The following is a 20,044-nucleotide window of genomic DNA, read 5'->3' as shown; positions in this document are numbered from 1 at the left end:
TTTCTTGTTTGGCATAATTTCTTTCAGGGTTTTCCACATCGTTTTAGGATCTTGGGTTTCTGTTAAGCGAGAAGAATAGTAATCCAATTTCGCTTTCTTCATTTTCTTGCTAACGGTGTTGCGTAAGCGCTTGTATTTGCTCCAGTGCAGTTCTTGATTAGTTTTGATCGCTTTTTTGTGGTGGTAATCCCTTTCTATCATTAATTCTTTAATACTTGGTGTTAGCCATGGGACTGAAAACCCGCGAACTCTTCGGGTGGCAACAGGCGTATGTTTGTCAGCAACTGACAAAAAAAGATCTTTGAAAACAGTCCAAGCTTCATTAGACGTTGGTTCCATTTCGAGAATATCCCATGGGATCCTTTTTAAATCATCACTAAAGACTGCGGTATCGTAGTTTTTGTAATTTCTGCTCTGAATAACTTTCGGCGGAGGGCGCTTGATGTTGTGGAGTTTTCTGACTCCAAAGATAGCACAGTGATCAGAAAAGCCGACTGGAATAACTACACAGGCGTACAGTTCTAGTCTTGATGTTAGAAATAGGTCAATTAAAGTTCTGCTTTCCGCAGTAATTCGAGTGGGCTTTGTGATTATTTGTTTCAGATGAAAAGATTTTGTTGTCTGCTGGAAATGCTTTGTCGCAGAAGTCGGGTTCAAATAATTCAAGTTAAAGTCTCCAATAAGAACAATTTCACTATCTTTACTCATGACGTTGTTTAGAATTTCTTCGACCCAGCTACTAAAAGCGGCTGGGTCGGCATCTGGTGTTTTGTAGATTGTTCCACATAAAATCTTCTTGGTTTCTGGCTGGCACACTTGAAACCAAATTGATTCAAAGTTGTCGTTCCGTGTTTGGATTGTACTTTCTTCAAGCCGACTGTAATTTACTTGTTCTACTCTGTAATTTACTTGTTTCCTATTTCTTGAAAGTCCCTGTAACCGCCTTAAGCTCGGAATACCCCGCTTTTTTATGTTCTTAAAATTCAAATCAATGAGTGATTGATTATCGGACCTCGGGGATTATCTATAAGTGGGTTGAAATGTCCTTCCACGATTGTATTTCGACCCTTTTGACATTGTTCACAAAAATTAATGTTCAAATAAAAAAACTTGGCCAAAATGAAGATAGCTTAGAACGCGGCTTTGCTAAACAACAGCTTAACATTGTTTAAATAGCCGGCCTTCTAAATTCGATTGAAAAGCAGTATAAAAAGGTGGTTCCAGACCCTTCGCTGAGGGGAGGGGGGCTCTTAAATGCCGCTATTTTGTCTGTTAAGAGAAATAAGACAAGCTACTAGAACATAGGGAGATACTTAAAATATACTGCTGAAATATGCTAATACACTGTGAAAAAGATGGTTTCTTGCTTTGTATCAAAACAGATGATTCAGTCAGGTTTTTTTTTTTTTCATTGTAAAAAACCTCGACAGAAAGCTTTAGTACAGACATGCTCTGTCGATTTAAATCGTTCGTTCGCGGCAATCAGCAAAAACGTTCACTAAGGGTTTGAAAAAAACTTTGTTACAGCGTGCTGATTGGTTCATGTTCATATTTTCGTTAATAATCCTGATCAAGTTCTAATTAGTGGAAACATTATTACCGATGTCTCTGATCATTTTTCTCAATTTTGTATTTTGAAATCTAAGCGAGACAAACCTATCAAGAAAACAATTAAAAAACGCGACTTCTCTCAATTCTCCTATGAGGAATTTAAAAATGATTTGTCCGCGATCGACTGGGATGCTATTATTGCCTCAAAAACAAATAATATTGATGAACTATTCTCATCTTTCTACAGAAAATTAAATTCAGTCGTGAATAACCATGCGGCTGTTAAAATTTTATCCAAACGTAAAATTAAACAACTTGCAAAACCGTGGATAACAAAAGGAATAAGGACATCAATAAAAATAAAGAACAAGCTATATGTTAATGGAATACATAGTAAATATAAATATTATAGAAATAAAATTACAAACCTTATTCGTTTGAGTAAAAAACGTTATTACTATGATTTCTTTGAGAAAAATACAAATAATATGAAAAAGACGTGGAAAGTAATAAATGAATTAATAAATAACCAAAGGACAAAAAGCAGAGTGTTAACGAAGCTGAAAGACCCAAGCAATAACAGTCAAATAACACAAAATCCTTCCAGATTACCAAATATTCTAAATAAGCATTTTGCAAATGTTGGTAATTTACTAGCAAGTAAATTGCCAAAGAAAGATAACTATATGAGTTATCTTGGTAAATTGAAATCACCTGATTCTTCCTTCTTTTTCAAACCCATTACACCAGAAGAAGTTAAACAGGAAATATTATCCCTACCAAATAATAAATCCCGTGGCTTATACTCCTGCCCTACACAACTGCTTAAATCTTCTTGCAATATCATATCTCCAGTTCTTTCTTATATTTTCAATTTATCTGTTATCCTTGGTGTCTATCCTTCAAAACTTAAGATTTCTAAAATAACGCCAATATATAAAAGTGACGACGAGACCGACCCTTCAAACTATCGACCAATATCTCTTTTGTCTAATTTTAATAGGATTTTTGAAAAACTTTTGTACTTCCGGATGAAGGAATTTATTGACAAAAACAACCTATTGTACTCCTCACAGTATGGCTTTCGCAAGTCACATTCCACAGAGCATGCAGTACTTGATATTGTCGAAGATATACTACGTAATATGGATAAACGGTACTTCTCATGCGGTGTCTTTATTGATCTGAAAAAGGCATTTGATACGGTCAATCATGAAATATTACTTGATAAATTGAACTTTTACGGTTTCCGTGGATTGATAAATGACTGGTTTCAATCATATTTAAAAAATAGAACACAAAAAATTCAGATTGGAGAGCATTTATCAACAAAACTTATCTCCCCCTGTGGTGTCCCCCAGGGATCAGTCCTTGGACCTCTTCTATTTTTACTTTACATAAATGACATTCACCTTTGTTCTGATAAACTAAAATTTTATCTCTTTGCGGATGATACTAATATACTTTATGCTGATAAGAATCTTAAGGCGATCGAGCAAACGGTTAATGTAGAGTTGAATAACGTACATGACTGGTTAACTACAAATAGGTTGACATTGAATACAAAAAAATCAAATTTCTTAATTTTTCGTCCTCATCAGAAAAAAATGCATTTTTCTCCACAAATAGGTATTTTAGATTGTGAGACAAACCGAAGAGTTAGTTTAGAGCAAAAAAGTTCTATCAAATATCTAGGCGTTTTAATTGATCAAAATTTGTCATGGAAAAACCATGTTGACTCTGTTATCGTAAAAATAAGTAAAACAATAGGGATGATTGCAAAGCTGAGGTACTTCGTTCCCTCTACTATCCTTGTAAATATTTACAATTCATTAATTCTACCTTATATAACTTATGGACTCCTTGCCTGGGGCAATGCGTCAAATGCTTATTTAAACAAGATTTTAGTTCTTCAAAAGCGAGTTTTGCGCTTAATCTATTTCACCGATCGAAGAGAGCATGCCATCCCTTTATTTGCCAAAGCAAAAATTCTGCCTGTTACGTTCCTATATTATGAAGCCGTAAGTAAACTTATGTTTGACGTGCACAACCAGAGGGCTCCCATTAATATTTTGAAACTATTTACTAAAACATCTCATATTCATACCTACAATACTCGATCATCCAAATCGCAGCTCTTTAGTACAAAGTACTCTAGACTTAACCTACAAAAAAAGGCTTTCTCGCGTGTTGGTGTCAAAATTTGGAATAAGATACCGAAAGAATTCAAAACGTTATCAAAACATTCCTTTAATAAACAAATTAAAACGTCTTTATTTCAGATACTAGATAATGAAGATTCTTATCTTGATGTTGAAAAGATCTCCTCTAAACTTAAGGACTGCATAATTAAAACAAATTGATCCGATTGCTTTCAGTACTAATGTATTTGCTTCTATACTTTATTGAACAACTATTGATTTATTTGCCAGCTATGCTTCTTTTTATAATTTAACAATATCTAATTATTTAGTTTTTAATTTTCTTTATATATTGTAAATAATGTTTGTTGATGATTGACCCGCCTCGAATAGCAAATTTGCTATCTGCGGGTCAACATAATCTAAATCATTTTGTAAGAAAAAGAAAAATAAAGTGTGTAAAAGTGTGTAAAAGTGTATTTTTGTGAAAATTCAGGTGTTCGAAGCGACGGCAAATAAGTCGCAACGGCCCCTTTTAAAAAGACATCATGTTAAAGAATAATGTTTATCCGTAGTGATTACTATAAATTATAATTCGAATACAGAGAAACTCCACGGCTATAACATCCGCATAATGCATCACAAAGTAAACAATTCACAAACTACTGATAGCGATAGTTTATGGGATGCTATTTTTAGCATTATCGGATATGTCTTTATTTCCACCTCTGAAATTTAAACCGGTTTTACTAATTTCCAATGACCTGAGGCCCAATAGTAGTGTCGTTTATTTCGTCTTTTCTGAGATTGATAACATCTGCACATCTAAGTAGAAATAATAATTTCAAAGCCATGGGGCACGGACTTCGTTTAATAAGCTGGCATGGAGTTATCAAATTTAAAAAAGTATTTATTGATATATTAACATGAACTTAAGGCGCTATCCTTTGGCCCCCATATGGCCCATTACTTATACATCTGAAGCTGTTTACCGACTGAAATGTCTCATAACAATTCATCGTCGCTTGTGACCACAATAAGTTTATATGTTATCTTCGTTTTCCACTTACCCCATAAATAGTTTTTAACCATCTTGTTATCTTATGAAATGTGCGGATTTTGTTAGTTCAGATTTCTGGAACGAATTAAATTGAACTCGGGTATGGAGACCTTCAAGAATTATTTCAAACCATCGAAACCAGTCGCTAGACATTTTAATTTACCTAATCACTCTAAGCAACATATGGCAATCTGCGGTCTTTCCTTACATTTAGGTAGCACGGAAAGACTTGAACAAAAGCTCATCTTTTAAACCGGTAGTCTAAATCCCACAGGTATCAACGAAAGCTTTTCATTGCACTAATTTATTTGTGTTTTTCTCGTTGCCATGTTCCCACCAATAACGTAGCTCCATTTTCTGCCTTTAAAGCACACACAACCCACAATTCCTCTATTCGTTCCGACGAAGGGCTAACACTCGAAAGGTCAGCTTATATGAAGGAGTTTGATACACTGAGTTAGAAAGCAGCGGCTCCTCGATTATGTTTGGCTCCTTAGTCAGCCCCTGGTCAATTGATTGATTTCGCTTTTTTTCTTTTATTCTTAATCAACCTTGGTTTGAAGTAAAAGAGGCTTACTTACAGCTTTAAGCCCCTACGGACAGAACCTCTAATGCCGGCAAACACTCCTGGCGGTAAATCCTGTAACTGGTTGTTGGACAGGTCCCTGCAACAAAACGGTACCTCAGCGAAGCGTGAACTCTGCTGTCTAATATAATGTTTTACAATGTCTTGAAAGCATGAACGTTTTATTTTTCCCCAAATACATATTAATGAATACAGTTAATAACTTAGTTTGTCTTTTCTCTACCCTGGAGATCCTAAAGCAGAATAAAATACCTCAATCAAGTGGCAAACATTTCACACCGTCTGGTTTCTTAGCGGTGGTACAATTTTTAAAGAGGGCGAATACTTTAACCACATGCAGTGCTTGACGAAAATTCAACGGAAACACAACTTGAAAAAAATGGAGAACAAACTTTTAGATCATCTTTTATTTAAATCTTTCTAGCCTCGCTGGTCATATATTCCAACCATTTCATGAAACCCGAAGTGACCAGGAGTAAGTCCAAAGGGCAAGCAATAAAGGACCTAAGGGAGTCTTTCGCAGTTGGTAAAGGTCGAGCAGATGAACAGGCACGTAAATATTAGCATATGCAGCAAGAATAGCGGTTGCATTGACAAGAATTTGCTACCTTTCTATAACATCAAGAAATGGTTAGATATTCTAGTCTTCTCGGATAGGAACGAATAAACTGAGGTCCCGTCTCCTGCAGGGTTGGGGTAGGAGACGTTAATTTCCCACACACGAGATTACTGTTTGATGGATGTCCTCCCCTGGGATGGGGTGGCTGGGTGTCTTAGAGGACCACTAGGGAGAATGCTTTCAAAGTAATTGGTGTCATCCTCTTAAAATAAAGGTTATTATTATTATTAGGCATTGTGGCTTTTTTAGAGGCCGTTGTCTTCATGCGGTTCTGGGCAGTGTTTTAGTGGTTGCTTTCACGCGATTTTGAGGGTTTTTGTGGCAACTGACTTTGAGCTTTCATCAGCGGCGTTCTAGCGGTTGTCTTCTTCCTTAGACTATTCCTCAACGGTTTTGCAGTGGTTGTCTTCAAGCGTTCTTCAGCGCTTCCAAAGTGTTTGTCTCCAGGCCTCTATCATCGCTGTTGAAGCATTTACATTCAACTGTACCAAAGCGGTTTATTAGCTGTTGTCTTCGAACGGTCTTACAGCGGATGTACTTCTGAAGGTTTTTTTTAGAGGGTTTTTAAAACGTTAATCACCAGTATTGTAACAATTGTATGCAAGCATAAATCAGTGGTGTTGAGGCGGATGTACTCAACCGTTCTTCAGTATCGTTTATATAATTGTAATTCAAGCGTTCATAAGCTCTGTGGCTGTCTTACAGGAATTACCAGGCGTGTTGTAGTGCAGGTCTTCAAGCGTCCACTATCGGTGATGCAGCGCTTCAACTGTTTTAGTTGTCGCCATCTAAGGGTAATACAGGATTGCGCCTGTGTGCTGTTTTGTTGAGGATGTCTTTAAATGCTAATCGCGAAAAGTTTTTTCCACTCATTATAGGCTGTTTTGGATGATTGTATTCCAATCGCTACAATACCGCTGATGAACAGCTTTAGATAGTCTGTCCACGAGAGGACCGGGCAGGCGTGACACATGCCATCTCACAGATTTCTTTTAAACTTTCACAGTTTATGAGGGTCACTACTTTTTTCAAGAAGCCAGATTTAGTTCGAGCTCTCGGCCTATCCCTGAGTTATTGGAGTTCCCACATCAAATCCATAAATTTAGCTCGAAAAATACACTTTCAACGAATCGCTCTCACCCTAACAAAATGCAATGAATTTTAATCGTATTTTGTCTAATGGTTTTTTAACCTTCCGAAAATGATCCGTTAAAGTTGGAATAATTTGACAAATCAGGATATCATTTCTGCCAGTTTAGAGCAGTTAAATGTACTGGGTAACGCAACTATTCCAAAAAGGAAATAGAAAATAGGGTATTTGCAATTGCAAATATCGCCTGTGAACAACATTGTATGTTGTGCGAAACCATATTTCTGAGGTTGTCATGGTAAAAGAAACCTGCTTTTGCCCTCATTGTACGCTCTCGTTAAGCTCTTAGGCTCAAAGGAAAAGTTATTCAAAGCTTGGATGCCCGCTATACAATGTTTCTTCATATTTTAGAAAGAGTCTTGAGTTTCTAGCATCCTTTCGCCCCTCCCCACCCCTCCCGCCGTGCTTTTCACGCCACTGTTTAAGTCGCTTCCTTCTTTTATGAATCGCTTCATGGGATTTTTAAGTGTGGCAAACATCTCTGCTGCCTTGGAGATCGCTGAGGTCGCATTGTAAGATTTTGATTCGAATACGCTCTTGAAGGCTTAAAAGAAAACAATATTCAGAAACGGCACACAATAAAACGAACCAACAATACAGTTTAATTCTAAGGAGTTTTCAATAGGTGATCGCTTAAGTTGTTTGATGATTTGGAGCTTTACCCCTTCGGTAGCTCTAAGCTTAAATGTGTATTGCTCAAACATGTCTATATTTTCCTAGACGAGAAGCTGCGTTCACCTCTTTGATAAATGTTCGCAAACTTGGTTTGCCGTGGTATACATCCTGTACGCTTGTTGCTTTAAAATCCCATCCAATATTTTGTCATAATAGTCCCAACTCTTTTCGACCTGAACGATTCGGGACCAAGATAGAGAATCAGAGGAACTCGACTACAAGGATAAAGCTCTAAGATGATGTATAATTTGATCTGTAAATATATATGGCAGACCCCTTTATAGGCCAAAAGAGAAGCTACTGATACCTAGTGAAATACTTAAAATGTAGAGTTTAATTATGTTGATAAAGGAACTAGAGAACAGATGAATCAGTCATTTTTTTTTTTTTTTGTAAAACCTCGACAAAAAGGTTTGGTACAAACATGCTCCGTAGTTTTAAATCGTTCGTTCGAGGCAATCAACAAAAACGTTCACGAAGGATTTGAATGAAACTTTATTACAGCATGGTGATCGGTTCACGTATTTTTTGTGAAAATGCAGGTGTTTAGTCTCCAAAACCGAAACAGTCATGATATACAGTTTCCAAGAATCAGCAAAATTTTTTCTTTTGTTTTCTTGTAGGATTGCTGATTTCAGCGAGCAAAAGGCTCCAACTAATATTTCGGTAAGGACGAGTGTCAATCAGCCACCATTTAAAAACCAATCTTCAGCGTATTATGAAGGACAATGGAGTTGCCGGCGGTTTGGATTCTCTAGTCTATAACCTGAAATCGCTTCCATCCGGATTTCCTGTTAGATAAATTGCGACCGCTAAAAGTTTGAGAAACACTTGCACAAATGTCATTAAATGGCATACTCTGAACTTTGACGCCCGATCTAACATAGCAATGGGGGTCAGAGTCAGGTTATATTCATACTGCACCCGAACTAGATTATTTCTGAGATAGCGATAAAGATGGGAAAGGAGTTGACTGGAATTAAAGAACTAAGATCATTCTAATACAACTGAATCTGTTCACTTTTTTCTTGCTTTTACAAATCGGACTGTCATCATGTATTGAAGTAACTTATAAAATTCATAAGGTCGTCGATTTGAGTTAATTTCCATTTACTCCAAAAAGCAGTTATTTGGGATTCGTTCCAAGTAAACATTGTCAATAAAATCAAGAAAGCCGTCGATGCTCCGTGTCTTGTAGGAAGTGTTTTCATCAGTTTCTTTATCGAGTTTAAGTAATGAACCCTGTCGAGAGAGGTTCTCTTGACTCTGTACATGCGCACGGTTGCCAGCAGTTTTTTTTCCTAGGTGATGTACAGTGAAACCTCTCTAAAGCGGATCCTCATTAAACCGGAATCCTCTCTATACTGGACCCTTTTTTCGGCCCCAAAATCCTTGTCATGCATTTTCTCTATTTTTAACTTCAATAAACCGGAACCACTCACTTCCGGAAACCGGACGCTTTTTTCAGTCCGTAATCACATAGTGACAAAGAAATTGACCTCGTCAAACCAGACGTGAAAGTTCTAAGCTTGCCGCAAAGATCAAATCACGCGTTTTTAAACGTGATCAAAATTAAAATCGTAATATTGCAGCTGTGAAATCCCAAACAGAAGTGAGAAACGCGCGTCGGCTAATTACTCATTGTTCTATCGGTACTGAAGCAAAAAATCTAAAGTCGACAAACGTGCCGCTGTTATGGGGTCAGGTTAAGAGACTGTCATGTTGCGGGTTAAATCACTCAACGATCTCAACAAACGAAGTAGCAAACATCACTATGTCTCAAAGACCAGCGAAACGCCAGAGGATGGAGTTATCGTTAGAGAAAAGAATTAAGTTGATCAAAGGCGCGGAATCAGTGCCTAACCCAACACTGAAGGCTCTAAGCAGGAAATTTGGGATCGGTAAATCAACTGTAGGTGATATTTTAAAGAAGAAAGAAGTCTACAAATGAATTAAAGCGGCGATCGCATTATCCCGCGTGTAACACTTAATTTTTTTGTAGATTGAATAAAATGACGTTGAAAAGCTTCCTTGTGATCTATGTTGCTAGTTCCTTTACTGATGTGCTTTATTAGTGTTGGTGTACCATGTACTGGTACTTACAGTTAGGCAGTACATTATGCTGCATAAAATTGCCTTATGGGTAAAACTTCAGTACATCGGACATCCCTCTAAACCGAATATTTCCTCCGGTCCTAATGGCGTCCGGTTTTGAGGGGTTCCACTGTAATTATTGACTGAATTCGCAGATAAATTGCATTGCTAAATTAATATAAAGAAATGCTGATATGATTGATGTTGGCGGTTGAAATTGAATTCACTTCTAGTCTCAAAATAGTAAAACAACTTTCAGAGAACTCTAAGTCTTCATGTAATAAGACCATGGACGGGGATCGAGATGACAAATAATGATAGACATAACAGTAGAGTGCACCTCAAGCTGACGGGTATGATTAAAATAATAATGTCAATTGACGATTATCTTCAATAAAACATAAACTGTTGTGACGAGTTTTCTAACCAAGTAACCCAGACGAATAACCGAGTCAATGATTAATGCGCGTGAAACCAATTTCATTTCCCACAACATAGAAGGCAATTAATATACTAATTAAATTGAAAAAGATTGAAATAACCAAACTGCGGTACTCGTAATGTAACAACATGCTGATGAATTTGAAGTGAGGAAACCTCACAATATTTCAATTCATAGTTTTGCACGCACTCTGTTTTTTTTTTTCTCTTTTTTTTTTTTTGATCAAGCCAATTATTTCCTTTGAAGCGTTTCCTTGGGTGAGCAATTTGACAAGATTTTCATGTCGTAACTAAGCTCTGATAAGGACTGCTCCTGGAGGCTAAATATTGAGGAAGAAATCCTAAGATAAGATGACAAAAAGTCTTGACTCACTTTTACTTCGTTTGGTCGTTTGACGCTGAGGTGGTGGTGTTTGTGAGGAGGGGTGGGGATGGGGGCATGGGGGGAGGGGATGTAGAATTAGGGCAGTGTACATGGAGGTAGGGGACTCCAGGTAGGTAAGGCTACCTACATAGGTGGAGTACCGCGCCTGTCCATATAATTTCTTGATTTACCTTGGTCACATTTACATAGCAGGCCGGTTGCCCGGTCCGCCAGGTAGGGCTACCCTGTAAGGCGAGGTGAAAATCTGCCATGTTAACCTCTCAAGGTGGGGTAGCCCGCCTAGCCCGGGTCGCGTTCATACAGAGCTAAAACGTTAAAACCCAACTTTTACTTTTCAAATAAAAATAAGAATAATAGTAATGATAATAATAATAATAATAATTATTATTATTATTATTATAAAAAACGAATATTTAAACAGGATAAATCCATCAGTACAAAATGATAATGTTATCAAAGGATTCCTGTAAATACCCAAAAAGTCAACAATATAAAAGGAGAAAAAGTAAAATGTACTAATGGAAAGTACAGCGGTAAACAGCGGCACTATAAAAACTACAAATAAAAATGTTCGTTAACTTTTTGTCTAAACAAGACTCTGGAGTTCAGTTGCCGGATCTCTAACGGTAAACTATTGTAAATAAGAGCACCTAAAAAAAACCTTTTTTGACCAAACTCCAGTTAAGTTTCATTTTCGGAATTTCAACTGATAAAAAACTGTTCCCCATGATGTTAAAATTGTGGTTTGTCCTTGTAAAATAGTTTTTAAAACACATACATACATTACCAAGTAAGCAATCAAAAATATACAGACAGACTTCCTGTTTCAAATCATTGTCAGTTGATAGAATACGAATGTACATATTTTCTAGTCCTGAAGTTCTGCTGTTCAGGCTTCGACGTTCGATGTTACAATTTGTCGTGGGCATAGTCATGGCCCTCTAAATACTTTAAGCTGCAGCACAGGTGATGGAAGAACGAATTTTCCGCAGTAAATTTACTCTTCCAGCCGCTTTCTTGCAAGTTTTGCTGAAGTGCGTTTCAAAATTTACTGAAGGATCTAAATGAACATCAAAATATCTGTAACTTGTTGTGCTATTTATATGTAGCTCATTGATCATCAGGTCTAGCTGTCTCCCCTGTAGACGATTTAGGGTCTTTAACACTTAAAAAAAAATTAATAGGTGAAATTCTCAAACGAATGAAACAATTTGATATATGTTATGTGGAAAAATCACGAAATTTTAAACGACATCAACTCAAAACGTTCCTCGAGTCGTCATTCTCAAAGTCATAGTTTGCATCATCGAGTAACGGGCTTCGTGCACGTTTTTAGCTATATCTTTTTCTCTTTTCCATGAATTTTCTTTTTCAATTTCGCCAATTTAAAGGGGATAATCTGTACACTTGAGTTATGCGACAAAAAAGATAGGCCACAGTGCTAGTTTAATTATGAGCTTAAGACCATTACACTTCTTTTGCTGGTTCATTCATTGAAAAACAATACCGTGTTCCCGGAATGCGCGCACTAATTTGCCTTATTACGTGATTTTTATGCGCAGTACAGGATGCGCAACGCGATAATGGAGAATCACCTCAAACTAAATATTTGAAAAGTTTATTTCTTTGGATTTAAAATTTTATCAGCTCCATCATTTACTTGTTAAGCGTTTTGGTGAAAGCGATGCGTAAGGGAAAGATTTTCCGGAACACACTTCTCAAAGTGAGAACCTTGCAGACCTTATTGTTTTGGTATATTCAGAGAGTGCGAGCGAAATTAGCGCCGCGGGAGATGATCGAACCCAATTACTCGCTCAATCCCAATTTCTCGCTGGAGAGAATGAACAGATACAAAAATATAAAGGACTGTAAAAAGACCATAATTATTCTGTAACCAGGTTATAATGTGAGCTTTCAGTTCTACGAACTGATATTCATACAAGCCATTAATCTCGCTCTCCGTTTCTGGACGTCACTTGTGGTAGCTTCAAGTCAGGTTGTTGCTGCCTTCTGTGCGGTAATTCTCAGTTTTCCCACTTATTTGATAATCAAGAAGTTGACATGAAATCTGCAATGATTTCTGGGAAAAGCTTACGATTAGTTAATGGTTTTCTCCGATAGGTATCGGCCGTGTCTTGTATCGCTTAAAACTGATCGAGGTTTTTCTTCCCTTTTTGTTCCCTCAATACCATTCATATAAAGCTAAGCTAAACGGCTATAAACCAGCCATGAATACTCAAACACTGCAAAGGAGCAATCACTTAAGCGAGGTAAGTTTGTTTTTATTCAAAGCTAGTTCAGATTTTTAGGTTAAGAGTACGACTGTTCATTCCCATACAAATCCTTGTATTTCGCCCAGTACGCAACCTAAACACATTTGCATATTTAAAGAGGGCTTATTATGCGAGCTTGTACCATCTGAGGCCTACCAGTCTATAGATTCCTCGAGTCTTAGAACTGGTCGTGGTAAGCTTCTTAAATAGGGCTCCAAAAGACTTTCAAACTGCTAGACGGCTAAAATTGAACTGCTTTAAGGACGGTTAGCAGTGAAAATTAATCATTTTTGACGGTTCACAATTCAACTTCTGGCCGTTTAATAGCTGACGGTTGAACACCATTGAGACCATCTTGCGACTGTGCGGTTCAAAGTGTACTAATTGACCAAGTGCTCTTATTGTCAGGTATTATCTCAATATTACAAACGTTGTGGTTGGAAAAACCGACTTCAAGCATCTTTTTCCCAACACAAACGCATAACTGATGAAGGCAATTGAGGCAATGTCATTAGCGCTAAGTAATGGCACACTGCACTTTGCAGAGGGGAAGGGGGGAGGGCTGCAGACAGAACCCCTCACTTATCGCTATCAAAAGTTGTGAGAAAGGAAGAAGATTTAGGCTATCAACAGCATAGTCGGTAATGAAATTAAAGGATAAAAATATTTGTATCCAAAATTAACTAGGACATCGTATTTGTGCGGGTAATCTTCGTGGACTGTGATAAAATCTAAAACTTGTACTTTTTTTACCCTTGATATTCTCACTTTACGACGTCTTTAAATGGCAAAGTTGAAGTGGGAAAACTCTTAGTCAAATATGAGCCTTTTCGCTTCAGTTATTGTACCCCAAAAACTCTCTAATAACTTCTCGCTTTTTTAACTTTTATTTTCTAGATTTCTTCCGTTTCATCAAATTGTCTCTTAAGTGGCCATATGCTTTTGCTATTTTTTTTAAAGTCAGGTGAGACACAGTCCGTATTGAAATAATGACATTTAAAAAGGTGATGGGGCACCGTAATCGTTAACCAAATTGTAGGCCTCAATTCAAATTCAAATTGTAGGCCTTTCGCCCGCACGCATACTCTGAAAATGTTAAATGGCTTATTTCATCGAAAATTATTGGGAGACACACCATCTTTTCGCTCCTTATAATTGGAATGTTTTCTTCGCCAAGCAGGTGAGAGGATAACCCACACTGGGTGCTTATCCTGCCCTCACCCATTTTAGGGTGACGAGTGTCTCTGGGATACTATCTTATTTTTTAAAATTATGGGATACAATCTTATTTTTTACATTATGGGATACTATCTTATTTTTTAAATTGTGGGATACAGTACTATCTTATTTTTAAAATTAGCTCAGCCCTTAGCTGGTCTCCAAAGCCAAAACAGTCGTGAAGGACAATTCCAAGAATCAGCAAGACTTTCTTTGCAGGATTGCTGATCTAAGAAAACAAGAGACTCCAGCTAACAATTTGGTAAGGATGGGTGTCAATCAGCCACAATTTCAAAACCAGGGGTCAGCGTATTATGAAGGACAATGGAGTTGCGGCGGTTTGGATCTCTACTAATGAAATCGCTTCCGTCCGAATGTGCTGCTGAAGAAATGACTATCGCTAAAAATGTGATAAATTGGCATACTCTGATCGTTAAAACCCACTCTAACATTTTAGTGCATGTCACTGTCAGGTTATATTCATGGGGCACCCAAACTAAATTCTTTCTGAGATAGTGATCAAGATGCGAAAGGAATTCGCTTGACTGAAATAACTAGAGACTATTCAAATACAGCTGATCTGAATGGACCTTTTTTTTTCCTTGTAGCAGTACAAGTGTTTCCATCGGGTTCTTGGTCGAGTTCAAGTAATGTTTTCCAGTGGCGGATCCAATGGTTTTATGACCGATTTTAATTTGATTTCTAATCAAGGACACTTTTTATTCAACTACGACACAAACAATGTTCACATTTCCCAAATTAAACTCTCAACAAAGAAAGATTTTGACGCGAAACATCAAAAGCGCAGCTCACTGGTAACTTTCAAATGATTTGAAGGTTTTTCAGATCTTATCATTTTTACTGCCCGTTATAAACATTCTTACATGTAGGGGAATCTTTGGATTCAAAGACCGCTACCGAGAAGTCAGCCTCCAGGCTTGTGATTGTATGCACTTTTAAAAAGCCATTCTGAGCCGGTAATATTCGCCTAAACGCATAATCAGAAAATATTGAATGGCTTATCGTCATTGGGAACTGTCGGGGTAACATACTATCCTTTCCCTCTTTAGAATGTTTCCTTCGTGTAGCCTATGAAAGAATCGCCCAAACTAGGTGTATATCATCTCCTAAGTAAATCAATTGACACATGTCTTTGGGAAAATGAGAAAAACAGCCTTTACCACTCTTCAAAGCTGAAGCAGTCAAGACGGACTTATTCTGAGAATCAACTAGAGTTTTTTCGCTGGATTGTTAAATCGTCCCACGAGTGCTTCTTTAAAAGAAACCATGACAAACTACACATCAATGCAAAGCTAGCGCTTATGACGCGACTTATTCTGAGAATCTTGAAAAACTACATATCAATGTAAAGCTAGCGCTTATAACGTATACATTGTGAAAATAACAAAGGTTTGATAGGTTTTGTTCTGGTAAGCACGTGCAAGCCTTTAAAGACAAAACTGACGATGTTTGGTTGACTGAATTACCAGCCCTCGCGTTACCTCGGACATCCAAACGGACTCAACTGTATCACTCAGCAGATGAAAGGCTAAAAAATAATGTGAGGCTTTTCCGATATTCTTATTGGTTCCCGAGGGAATCGATCTTTAGTGAAGTTGGACAGAAAAAATTAATTCGATTTCCTTGAAGCCCTACACGCTTTTGTGCGCAACTACCTTTCCTTTTAAAACACTTCTGCCGTCGAAAGTCATCGCCAAAAAGTATTTCTTGATAACTGAAACGGCCACCAGAAATAACCTGCGGTTCATTTGTGCGATCTAGGTGCGAATCTCTTTAAATTTATAAACCTCTCTGCGCAAGAGGAAAAATGAGCAATGATAAAAAGAAAATGAATTAAATGAGTAAAGAATAAAATGAGATAGATGGCTGACATTTTTGAGCCCTGGAGATTTTACCCTGGATCTTCGACTCCTCACGAAAATCTGCACTCTTTAAGAAATACACAGTTTTCACACCTCGTTTTTAAAAGCGCGTGTCGATGCGGTCATGCCGGCGACCAATGAAAAGCAACATTGAACTCTCTGGCGAGTCTCGTGACAAAGATGTTATTTAAATCAATCCCGTAGGCTGGGGGGGTTCGGGGGATTCGGACGACCCCCCCACCCCCACTGCCTGGAAAGGTCCACTTAGTGGCCTACTCACAAATCATTTGACCGGCTTAAAACATATCTCGCACGTACAAAAAATATTACTGAAACCTTAGTTGTGAAAACGTGACACTATTCCTGCAAATGTGACGACTGTGGAAAGGAAAGAATAGACGATAATTTTATAATAAGAAGCCTTTGAATCACCAAAGAAACGTGGCAATTCCTTTACTTGATCACATTATCATTTGAATCGAAGAGCAGTCTTAGCCTTCGGCAAAAGTTGCCATATCACTGCTTAGCCTCGTTCCAAGTGTTCTCTGTTCAAGAAATGTCAACCTCAATGCAGCTGTTAACACTTACACTGATGATCTCCCGTCCCCTGAGTTGCTCGAAATGGAACTTACGCGATGGAGAAGTCGATACTTAGCAATGGAACCGCAATTATGGCCAGCTTCACCTACTGCGGCAATCAAAGATTGTGATGCTGCCCTCTTTCCAAATATTAGCATTCTTCTCCAAATTGTCAACACAATTCCAGTCACATCGTACGAATGCGAACAAAGCGCATGCACGTTGCGACGACTCAATAACTACATGCGTGCATCGATGGAGAAAGATCGCTTGTCTCATCTTGCACTTTTGCACATTTACTACACTACCCCTGTGGACTTGGACACTGTAGTAGACTGTTATGCTCGGCTACACCCCCGTCGCCTTCAACTGGAAAATTTTTTGCAACAACGTTAAGTTTAACATTAAAGGTCCTTTTTAAGCGAAAAAGAACCCACCAAGAAAAAAACCAGCCTACGGGCCTGTAAATTCACAGAAAAAGTCATCTCGCGATCTTACCGGGGAAAACGATTGGTTGAAAGGAAGTCCAAAACTGCTCTACGAAAATCAAGAGTAAGGTCCGACTTCTTCGCTTTATCAAAATCTTCTGTCCTCGATTTCTCCCTTAGACTTGCAACAGAGTTACTTCTCTTTCTAATCGCCTCATGGAAACTCTTATTTCTCAATGTCTTGGGAAATTGACAAATTCAGTTCTTCTGTGTGGTGTAATACAAGTGTAAACGGAATAAGCAAACAGAGATCCCAAACAAAAGTCCGAGAAAAACCGTCAACACTCTGTTGGAGACTTTCGAACTATTACACCTCTCACTATTCGGTACCAACTGCCCTAAAATAATAATCGTGACCATATTTTTTCTATGCTTACTTTTATCTTTTATAAATTAAAATTTCAGTGAATGTCACTAGACTTGAATAACTAGAGATCACTCCAACACAACTGAACCAATTTACCTTTTTTCCCCTTTAAAAATCGGACTGTCAAGTAAAGTACCTTTTGAAATTCATAAGGTCGTCGATTTGAGGTTCCATTTAACTTAAACCTGAAGCAATTATTTGGTATTCGTTCCAATCTAAATATTGTCAATAAAATCAAGAAAGCCGTCGTAGCTTCTTACTGCATTGCAAGTGTTTCCAACAAGCTTCAGTTTATGGAGTTCAACTGATGTTCCGCTTAAGCTTCGCGCTCTTTGTTATGTACTCTCTGAGATCCCTACATCACGGTCGACATATACCGAACAGACGGTGTGGCTATCATTTCTAGTCATAGTCATATCCAGTGTATGGTTAAAATAAGTGATCGCGTGTGGCACTTCTACGTTCAATCTATAAAACTTGGCTCTACAAACTGCAAAACTCCGTTAAGATCAATTCTTTTGATATGCTTTTTACCCATAAAAAAAGAAATACGATATCTCTTTTTATCGATTAGTTAAATTTCATTTCCTTTCTCATCTGAGACCAAAAACACTGGTCGAGTAGGTTTGAGCGAAGGTTATTTCGTTGAATATGAATTGGGAATTGCTATACAACTAGACAAAATAAAACTCTTTGGTAGAAGTATTATTTAGACGGATAATTCAAGATTTTTGGAAATTTAGGCTTTTACTATCTTTGTGTCACTGTGATGGATATGAACCTACCGGATCGTGATAAACCCCCCCCCCCCCCGCCTCCGCCAGCCTCACCCTCATTCATCATCGACGACTGTTTTAGATAGCTACAGAAATGAGTCAGTCGAAAGTGTATTAGAGATCATAGTCCACTTCAAAAGCCACTCCCTCCTCCGTGAAATATTTTATTGCCGCCACTTTGGCAAGAATGGTTAAGATGTGCGCTCTTTGTCGTATCGCTGTAGAGATATTTTGGGAAGATAGATCAGCGATGTATCGGAAGAAAACTACTCTTACGCTGTAAATCATCCAAGTTGATCGTATATTACCGTTAATGTTCTTAAGTAATTTTTTGCCCTTTGGGTTATTTTTCTCCGTAATGATTTCATGATCGATTTTAACTTAACTCCCCATCAAGGAGACCCTCTATTTAACTGTAGTAGAAGCGAGTAATTTGCTTGCGTGTATCTTGAAATCCATTCTCCGCGCGGTCAAAAAAACCCTTTCGAGCCTCCTTAAAGACAAAACTGACCGTGTTTGTTTAATTGAATTACCAGCTTTCGCGTTACCTCGGGCATCCAAACAAACTAAACTGTATCACTCAGCTGATGAAAGGCTGAAAAAGAATGTTAGCCTTTTCCGATATTTCAATTGGTTCCCGAGAAAATCTGTATTGAAGTTGGACAAAACTACCGATATACGTGTCCTGTCAAGAGAGCTTCTCTTTACTTTGTACATGCGTGTGGCTCCCAACAGTTTCCACAATTTTTCCAAAGTGACGTACATGGAGTCAGTGAGCAGTTTCAAAAGATTGGTGTTGAGGTAGACACGAAAAAGTTAAGGGAGATGCTTTTGACCCCTCTCTTTTTTTTATCTGCCAAAGGATTTCAACATTATTGGGGGTGGCCTGTCTTATACCTCTCCACGAAACCGTCGGAAATGAGGTTCCGAACAAAATTTTATCTTTAAAAAGTGAAAATTTTATGAAATTGTAAATGAGCAGTCAACAAATGGGCAAATTGAGTAGAAATCAATTATGTGACAAGACCTCTTGACAGACCTCTTCTTGAAAGATCAGGAATGAATTAAATCAATATATTGAAAAAAGTTCTCTTTCTCAGTATACAGATCGGAGCCGGCGAGTTTGACAATGATTACCTAAATGATGGTCAAATGAGCTTATGATGCTACACATTTGAAGCCAACATTATATTGTACTCACTGATTGAGTTCTCGGATATATTGCTTTTCTAAGGTAACTTAAGAAATGTTGATATGATGAAAGAGGTTTAAAATAATTTCACTTCTAGTCATAAAATAGTGAAACAACTTTCATAGAGGTGCGGTAAGTCTAGTAGAAAGACCAAGGACGGATCGGGATGACAGAAACCGATAGACGTAATAGTAGAGTGCACATTGAGCTGACGCGCAGGATTAAAGGATTTTAATTAACGATTATATGTAGTAAAACATAAACTTCTGTGACCAAGTTATTTGAACGAATTAAACATATCCACGTAGTGATTAATGCGCCCGAAACCTATTTAATCTCCCCACAACATAGAAGGGAACTGATACACAAATAAAATTAAAAATAAGATTGACCAAACCGCAGTACTCTTAATGTAACTGCATGCTGAGGAGGTGAAAATATTGTACAAGGTCAGTTTGACCTATATTTTCTCACGCACTGTCCTTTTTTTAAAATCCACTCCGTTAATTTTCTAAAAACCTTAACCTTGAGTGAGCAGTTTTGACAAGATTATGATGTCGAAACTG

The 20,044-nt window shown here is 37.7% G+C and overlaps 1 protein-coding gene across 1 annotated transcript; it reads left to right on the top strand.

Moving 5' to 3' along the window:
- The first annotated feature begins 10,791 nt into the window (after window positions 1–10,791).
- On the top strand, window positions 10,792–17,051 carry LOC148742559 (52 kDa repressor of the inhibitor of the protein kinase-like). Its single transcript, XM_088747843.1, is given in 2 exon segments — window positions 10,792–10,811; window positions 16,514–17,051. Coding segments are annotated over 2 exon segments (558 nt in total).
- The last annotated feature ends 2,993 nt before the right edge of the window (window positions 17,052–20,044 follow it).

This window comes from Stylophora pistillata, chromosome 1, assembly GCF_964205215.1.
Source record: "Stylophora pistillata chromosome 1, jaStyPist1.2, whole genome shotgun sequence".
In the NCBI taxonomy this organism is placed as follows: Eukaryota; Metazoa; Cnidaria; class Anthozoa; order Scleractinia; family Pocilloporidae; genus Stylophora; species Stylophora pistillata.
The sequence above is the reverse complement of the archived record's forward strand: the minus strand, read 5'-3'. Positions and strand labels throughout refer to the sequence as shown.